General features: G+C 37.8%; 1 protein-coding gene across 3 annotated transcripts in view; it reads left to right on the forward strand.

The window, feature by feature from the left end:
* Window positions 1–8,626, forward strand: part of ssh1b (slingshot protein phosphatase 1b) — an 85,935-nt gene extending 77,309 nt beyond the window's left edge. For 2 of the 3 annotated variants that reach the window (XM_017721146.2, XM_037533275.1), the window contains 5 exons: window positions 1,028–1,074; window positions 1,167–1,313; window positions 4,165–4,365; window positions 4,614–5,217; window positions 5,670–8,626. In XM_017721146.2, coding sequence (XP_017576635.1) covers window positions 1,028–1,074; window positions 1,167–1,313; window positions 4,165–4,365; window positions 4,614–5,217; window positions 5,670–6,623 — 1,953 coding nt within the window. In that variant the 3' untranslated portion in view covers window positions 6,624–8,626. The remainder of the gene's footprint in view (window positions 1–1,027; window positions 1,075–1,166; window positions 1,314–4,164; window positions 4,366–4,613; window positions 5,218–5,669) is intronic. The other variant, XM_037533276.1, reaches the window with a different exon arrangement.
* The last annotated feature ends 489 nt before the right edge of the window (window positions 8,627–9,115 follow it).

Genomic DNA, 9,115 nt, shown 5'->3' on the forward strand with positions numbered 1-9,115 from the left:
TTTTTGGCAATTTTTGCAATTATGAAGTATTTACATGAGATTCACAAATGCCTTATGTTGTTATTTTCAGGAGACCCTGGGCTACTCAGATATGCCATTGTTTTATATGTAAATGCTAACAAAAGTTTGATATCTTTATGAATTTGGATAATTTCTGATTTTAAAAAATTATGCCTTCTCAATTTTGTATTTTTTTTTTGTATTTAAAGAGATCTTAAAATGCTGTAGTAGTTATCTTTTCAGAAATTGTTAGTCTGGAGTGTCTGTGATCTGAAAGTGCAATCATTTTGATGGTGATTCACAGGTTATTATGACTAAAAATAAACAATTAGCATAAGGCGGACATGTTTTTTTATTGTTTTTCTGTCCTCTTGGATTCCTGCTCAGTGCTAAAACTCTGATACACAGCAAGAAAGGCTTTATTTTTAATCACAAATTGATTTGCATATTTAATTTCAGGTTTTTGTAATAACTCAAAATCAATGTAACCTAAGAGTCCTTTGTTTATAATATGAAGCCTAGAAGCAGGGATGTAATATAACAGTAGTGAGTGGGGTTTGGGCGATTTTGGAGCTGGATTAGTGGCTGTTAGATGGTCACAAGTGGACGAAATCACTCTGGATGGGGAGGGCAGAGTCTGTGGAGTGATGCACTGATGTGTGAATCTTGTCACTGTTTTAACCCTTTGTTGGAATATGAAGGCCAAAAAGCAGAGCAATCATATTCGGATTTTAGGTGATTTGGCACAGTTCGATGATGTCATGCTTGATAGTTAGCTAGTTAGGTAGTTAGCTATGTCCTAATATGTGGATCATGTTTATATCTTAAACCATTCTGAAGTTATAAAGGCTAGACGTGACCTACCATTTTGCCCACAAATTAAGGTTTAATAATGGTAAAGTTGGAATGGCTCAATTGTCAGTTATGTATATGACATTGAATATTCCTAAATTTAATGGGCTGGTAACTTGGTCATTAGGAATACAGTGTTGTCAGCCTATAAAATGTGTAACATCTTTCATTTCAGGGCTCAGAATGGAATGCTTCCAACCTTGAGGAGCTCAGAGAATGCGGGTCAGTTAGTGTGCAACAAGGAATGCAAAGTGTATGCATTCATTTCATAAAATCTAAAATAAAAAGCCTGATACCTCTGTGCTTTGATGCAGGATTGGCTATATCCTTAATGTCACACAGGAAATTGACAACTTTTTCCTAGGAGCATTTTGTTATTACAATGTTCATGTCTATGATGATGAGGCAACGGATCTGCTGGCTCACTGGAATGAAACCTACAATTTTATAGTGAGAGCCAAGTGAGTGACTTTCAATTTTTTTCAGTTTTATGTGTTTCATGTTTAACTCATCATTAGGATGTTGATGAATTATTATCTAATATATGCAATCCCATGATATTAGATATACAGTATTGTGCAAAAATCAGAGACCACCCTTTCATTTAATTTGCTGTCAATAAAGAATGTAGAAAACATATATTTAACATAAAGTTACACATAGGCCTTAACTAAATGTAATATTTTTTTTTATGTATTGTTTTCAGCATTTTTCTTTATTAGAGCTTCCATTCTTATCGAAGTGCTTGATTTTAGTTTGTCAAAGAAATATACTTGGATATATTTCCATGCTTCTTCTAAAGTTCAGTCTTGGAAACTGGTTACATTTTTTGCTTCTCATAGTCACGATTGGCCCCTCCCAGTCCTGTCCATGTGCGTTTGTTTTGGTTTTGTAACTCCGCCCCTAATTGTTTTCACCAATCCCTCATTATCCCTGTATATTTAAGCCCTGTGTTTGCCCTTTTCTTCGCTGGTCGTTGTTTGCTTGTCGTGTTTGTTCTGTTTGTACCATTTGTATCCTGTTTTGTGTTTACCTTGTCATGTCTGTCCCCCGATCGCTTCGTGTTGGCTATATGACCTTGGACTGTTTCGACCACGACCCTGGATTTGCCCAGGATAAAAGTCACTTATCTCACCACCTCATCGATCCGCGTTACACTCATGATGAAAATAATCCCCAACACATTCAGTGATGTTGAGGTCTCAGCTCTAGAGCGGACAGTGTATTGTTCTGAAAACACCAGCTTCTTTTTTGATCATCTCAACAGTTGTCTTCTCAACAGTGTGCTTGGGTTGGTATTTTGGTGTGGAATTTATTTCTTGCTAATCAAGAGAGAAATGCATGATGTAGTAAAATGTATTTGTACTTATCAGCATTCTTGATGCCTTCACTCAAAAAGAAATCACCAGCTCCAGATGTTATTATGCAAGCACATTTCCAAAAAAGCTGGGATACTGTGCCAAATGTAAATTAAAATAGAATGCAATGATATGCAAATCAGGGGCATGTTTATCACTGTCTTTCATCACGTCTTCTTTTAACAGCACAATGAGGAGACCAATTGCTGTAGTTCTGAATGTGAAATGTTTTCCCATTTTTTTTTTTTGATATAGGAGTTCGGCTGAGTTCGGGGGTCTCATTTGTCATATTTCACAACAGTGCATATGTTTTCAATGGGTGACAGGTCTGGACTTTTAAAACAGAGCAAGGCAGTTGTAATACATGCAGAATGTGGTTTGACATTGTCTTGCTGTTACAATCAAGGCCTTCCATGAAAAAGACGTCATCCAGAGCACTGATAACAAGCTGAGTGGTTTTTAGCCCCATTTTTGGAAATGGGGTTGTACATCCCTGAACTTGTAGTAATCCACCACAGTACTTGACTGTGGCTTGTGGACATTAAGTTGTTTATTTCTTCACCAGTGTACAGTATAGTGCTTTCAAAGATTTCAGATTTCAACTCTTCAGTCCATAAAAAATCTTAGTCCTCATGTCCAGTTTAAATGTTCTACTGCAGAGTTCTTCTTTTTTGTTAATTTACTTCTCTCAGTAATGGATTCTTGACGGCAGTGCATCCTTTCAGACCCATAGCATTGAGTTGTCTTCTTACAGTGGAGGGACAGACAGCAGACTGTCTGTCATACTTTGCAGATTGTAAGGTTTACAGGTATGACTGTGTATGTCTGAGTAAGTGATGGTAGGCATGCAGGTTTTATTTTATCTTGTTATATTTTATATTTATTTTATCTTATCTTTAGCCTATATGTGAATGTCTGTCTGATACTGTGCACTGTGAGCTCCTGTAACTAAAACCAAATTCCTTGTATGCATAGCATAACTGGCCAATAAAGCTTGATTCTAATTCTGGTAATAGCAGAGTGGATCTTGACTTTTGGTGGTCTACCAAGCCTTACGTGGCTGTTAGGAATCTTCTTTTAATATTTTTTTTTTAATGGAAATTCCTGTTTTGTTCAGTTATTATAATTTGACTTTCCACTTCTTCATGCAACTTTATAATATCTGTTCTCTTTTGGTAAACCAGAACTTTGGTACATAACATTGACATAATCCTGCCATAAACATGTCGTTTAAGATCTTATATGCTGTTGTGACAAATTTTTATCAGTAACATAAGTGTCATATTACTGTTGTTATGTGTCGTGACTTATGCAGTGTAGTTAACTAGTGTACGCTAAATAAAAATTAGCATGTGACATAAGCTATTATGATATCAACTAGTATAGCATTTGTCATGACAGTTACAGAAATGGTAATGTTAACACTTCTATATTACTGAACCTGTCATGGTAATATGTTTATGGCAGTGTAATGGAAGTGTTATGTAGTTATGAGTTTGCAAGCCAAATTTGGGTAGATATTTGTTAGTATGTTAGGATCTCTTTGAAGGGTAGCATAATGTTAGTGGCACCTTTGGGAACACATTTTGTTGAGAGGGCCCAGATACATCTATTTTTCTTTAAGATTGTAAGGATTGGAGAGTTAAAGTGGCAGTAGGGTGCACCCAAGAAAAGATTGGACAATTTAAATACTGATAGATTTTATATACTTAGTGTTGAAGAATTTTATGTATTTAAATGTTTTTGACTTTTTTTTCTAACACTGACAAATGAATAACTTGTACTTGATTGCTGTTTTGTCTGGAAATTAAGTAAACAAAAATATGGTCTCTGACTCTTGCACAGTACTATATGCAGTGTTTTATTTATTTATTTAAATTTCATATTTGTGTTCATTTTTTGTTTTCATTTTGATCTTAACTTATTTCATGTCTTTTTCTGCTTCCTGTGAAAGAAAAAACAACTCTAAATGTCTAGTGCACTGTAAGATGGGAGTGAGTCGATCAGCTTCCACTGTCATCGCCTATGCTATGAAAGAATACGGCTGGTCACTGGAGAAGGCGTATCATTTTGTCAAACAGAAGAGGAGCATAGCACAACCCAACCCAACATTAATGACACAACTGGCTGAATATGAAGGCATTCTAGACTCAAAGTAAGAAAAGGCTGATGAAACAACTTTAACTTTGATGCTATTAATGTAGACATTATGTTCATGTCCATTCATGTTCTTGGTTTGTGTTTTGTGAATGTTTACATAATATACTCGTAGACCATTTCTTTTGGTCTGTCATAAACATTCGTATAATGAAAATTCTCATAATGAAGAATTAGATTAGAAAAATACAACAACGCTGTAAAAAATGCAGCTGTTTTTTGTGTCACTTTTTTTTGTCACTGCAGCAAACTCTGGCAGCCAGGTTGTGACAACAACTCTCTGGAGGACTTCCAGGCAGCAGGTGCCTGTGGCTCCCAGATGCTCCCTGAGCAAGAGCTGTGCACATGGAGCCACAAGGATGTCAGCGTGTACCCTTGCTGTGGAGATGAACCCACAGACCATCTCAACTATAATTACTACTTCCGCCGACTCTCGGACACAGCCCTGGATAGCGAACCATCCACACCAGTGCGTGGCCTGCCACTGTTGGGCATGGAGCATGTCTTCATTGAGATTGAGGATGTCGAACGGGATGCCCTGTTGGATGACGAGGCTTTTCCCATAGCCCACCTGACCCTGCCCAATGAGGGCACTGCAGCACAAACCTGTGGCCGGCTGGAGCCGCTGGAGGACATGCGTTTGAGGCTGGAGTTCAGCACAGTAGAGGAGGAGGACGAGGAGGAGGCACAGAAGGAAGAGGCAGAGATGGTGGCTATGGCTCGGGGGGAGGAGACAGCTCCCAGTGGAAGGGAGGAGGTGAGCCTGGCCAATGCAAACCGCTTCAACAATGAGAACACCAACAATAGCAACCGTCTGGCTGGCAAACGCAGTTGCCCTTCTGGCTTTGACGTGAGTGTGAAGTCTTACAGATAGTGCTTGTATTTCTGTATGAATTCTCTTAAGTCAGTGCATTGAATCCTTTCTTGTTTCACTAGCCATGTTTTATTCTAGTTTAGCTCTGTTCAACAAAGCCTTCATGTACGGGCATGTGGTGAAGTTTGATAAAACCCAGCAGCATTATCATTTCCATACCAAGTTGATTCTGTTGTGACACTGCAGCTTACTGTGAAGTCCACCTGAAACCATGGCTAATTGTCAATTGTTTTCTGATCACTTTAAATGGGGCTAGAATGCTATGCACACTGTGTGTGTTAGAAAATTTTAAAGAAAGTTGTGTGGTTTCAGAACTTTCTGCCCCTTTTAACTGCTTTTCTTGCAGCCTTTACAAAAACCCATCCTTGCGTTTGAGCCCCTAACCCATCCATCCATTCTCCCTCCCCCCATGTGTTTCATCTGTTCAGGACAGTTCTAGCAGCGGAAACAAAGTGAAGCCTTCTTATCAGTCATGCCGAGATTGCCTGCATCTGCCGGGCGGGCAGCATTGTGAGCGCCGCACGCACCGCCACAACATTCCGCGCCATGCTGGCCTGTCCAGCATTTCCATCCATGCCCCTGGGGCCAAACACCTTAGCTGCTTGCCCATTCTCTGCCAGCTACCCATTGCTTCTAGGCACCAGCTGTCTCACTGCACAGGTCGGATTGTCACTACACCAGCTACAAGTATGGACTCTTACTGCCAATGCTTGATCTCCCCTATGAGCTGTGAACAGCTTGCCTCTTGTAACCTTCAATGCCATTTGGAGCCAGAGAACATGGATGGGCTCCAGGAGATGTATGAAGAGCAGGAAGAGGATGGGCCTAAAGTGGCCTCTGCCAATCCTGACACAGAGTTCACAATACTGAAGCTAAGCCTGCAGAGTGAGATGCCCCTGGCAGAGCTACACCAGGACACTCACCTGTACGAAGAAAACAGGCTTGGACGTCAGAGACCAGAACAGCTAGAACACATGGATCTGGGCATGGATGAGGTTGTCACAGAGGACATGGAAGTAGACTTGGGCTCAGTCCCCAGTACATCCCTTCCCCTTCTGAATCATTCCATCACAAGCTTCACTGCAGCTTCCCTGCAACATTGGGCCATAATACACAGCTCCAGCAGTGAAAACATGCATGGGGCACAGCTAGGTTTAGTCCGCCAACAAGCGCAGGAAAACGAAACATGCTTACACTTCACTGGACTGCCTACATCCTCCAGACCCAAATGTTCTAACTCAGTGGCTAAACTTAGTGGTCTGGCTATTTCCACACAAGACTTGTCATTTTCTTCAGAGACTGATCCTGTCATTGGTAAAAAATCTCCCAGCTCATCTACACATGCAGTATTGGCACCTTTGCTGTACACTTTCCCTGGCTAACTTTTGGTAAGGTAAGAGACTGCTTTCACAATGTACAGCGTACGGTATATGTAGTTGCTGTGCATACTGAAAGAGGCCCACAATTATTAACTGTGTCTTGAGGCCGGTCTTACAAAATGCCTCACAAGCGCATTTAGGTAATGGTCATATCTCAGTTCTCTGAGATGTCCTCTGAGTTAGTATTTAATTAGTACTCTCTAATTAAAAACTAAATCTCTAATTAAAACTCTGTAGACTCAAGATGTTTTAACACATAAAATATCAAAAATCATATTGTATTAATAATCTTCTAATATTTGCACCATTTATGTTTTATAATATATAATACACAGTGTAGTGTTATCCAGTTATGTTTCGAATAATTTAATTTCACCTAATAAGTAAATTGGTGTTGCAGAGCTTTTTGTTTCTCCATCACAATGGCACTTTTTATAGAAGTGTTATATACTTTATAAGAATTAAGTTCCAATATTGTGTTACTGTGCAAACTAAAACAGTCTTAACTAGAAAACACAAATTTGTAAACACTACATGTAGACGTAGTAGGATAATGGTGAAGACATTGCCATAAATGACTAAACTATTCTGTGAATATAAATATGTAAACTTTTATATTGTGTACTGTAACACACTGCATTACAATGCCCATAGCCTTTGTGAAGAGCGTATGTGAACAGTAAGTTTTGATGCCACTCCACAAAAGTGGGTTATAGACTAAACAAGGCTATGAGGAGAGGAGGATATCCTATTTAAGGAATCCTATTTAAACAACAATTTCATAGAATCAGCATTGGCAAATCCAAGTAAATCAATTGTTGTATTTTTCACCAATAAGTGATAAAGAGAAGAATACAGTGAAATAAAAATGTAGAGGACTATGTGTCTCATAGCCTTTCTCCATTGTTCTTGTATTCATCAAAGATTCACAGTGTGCTTCTAGCACATAGCTTTTAATATGTAATTTAGCTTAAGTTGTTTTTTGTACAAAATGTAGTGCATGATGTCTAAACAAGCCTTAGCTTTAACACATCAGTAGCCCACAGTCTGCAAATGTACCAGAGGATGAATATTTTGATATAATGTTGAAATAGATTATAATCTAATAATAGGATACATGTCCAAGTCTTTTTAGCCTTTTTGCTAAAACCTGATTTAACTAATTATTGATCATGGTTAAGGTATGTGTAAGTCTAAGAGGTCCAACTACAGTGTATGAAGCTTTGTCTTATGGTAATGAGTGGTACTTGCTAGTCGTTTGACTGCTGTTCATTGCAGAGTATTGCAGACCACCTAGTTTTTCTGTGCCATGTGGAAATATGAAGTATTATCATTTATTGCTGTAAAGATGTTTTATTTGTTTTTTTGTGCTTCTGTTACATTGTATACTCTTTATTGATGTATTTTTGCAATATCCAAAATAAGCAAAAAGTGCAATAAGTGGAAGCTAAAATTTGAAGTGCATCAGCATAATGTGCTGCGAATGAGAGGTAACTTTTCACAAAAAGTGAATGTACAAGTCACTTGGAGGACTAAGTTGACGTGTGAACTCTGTGTGGGACAATCAGTTATGTGCAGACTTATTCTTTTAAAAGCTGTGGAATCTTTTTCAGCTTTCTACCAAAATCTGTTTGAAGGTGGTTTAGACTATTGAATTTTTCATTCCTTCCTTGTTCAACAATACATTGTAAGTTCTTGGAAAAATTACTTTATGGATTGCTTCAGAGCTACAAGCAGAATAAGAACCCCTCAACACCTCTAGCTTCTTCATCTAAACATGATCTTGATGGACTGTGACCCAAATGTACACTGCATTTTGTAGAAATGTGGTATTATTGTCTCTTGCTGCAATCTGAAATATGAATCATAATAATGACATAGAAAATCATTGCTAGCAGCAAAAAAACAAAAAAAAAAAACAAATCTGAAATGACTAAATCTAGAAAAGAACCCAGAGGCTATTTTTGCCTTTTCTATGCTGCTTTTCCATACTTGAGTGCTGAATCTATTGAAACCATTGTTTTAGAATATGTTTAAGTTTCTTCATATTTTGAAGTGCCTTATCTAAGAACATTTTTCAATCTGTTTCTTTAGTGAAACTGCTGCTTTTGGTTTCTGTTTTGTAGTTTTCTATTTTGTATTTTGATAGATTGGAGACGAGTCTTTTTAGGCCAAATCTTTAAAAACATTAGCACATCATGACAATAAAAAACAACTTAAGAAAAAAAAACTAAATAAAATTGGGAACTCCTCAACAACTCAAAAGCTCTAGGCGAAAAGACAGAAAAGATGACTTGCAGCAGGGCACTGTCTCACTAATATTTTCTTTGTTTCCGTTTTATACTTAAATCATATTTTTTGCACTGCATATCGACTAAGTTAACTTGTACTTTTTGTAATAATGTTAATGTAGTACTGTCTTGTAAATGAGAGAAATAAATTGCTTGCTGTCTGCATCACCAACTGTAAAACAAACTGTACTAATTATTGCAGAA

This window comes from Pygocentrus nattereri, chromosome 23 (genome assembly GCF_015220715.1).
Source record: "Pygocentrus nattereri isolate fPygNat1 chromosome 23, fPygNat1.pri, whole genome shotgun sequence".
NCBI classification, from domain to species: Eukaryota; Metazoa; Chordata; class Actinopteri; order Characiformes; family Serrasalmidae; genus Pygocentrus; species Pygocentrus nattereri.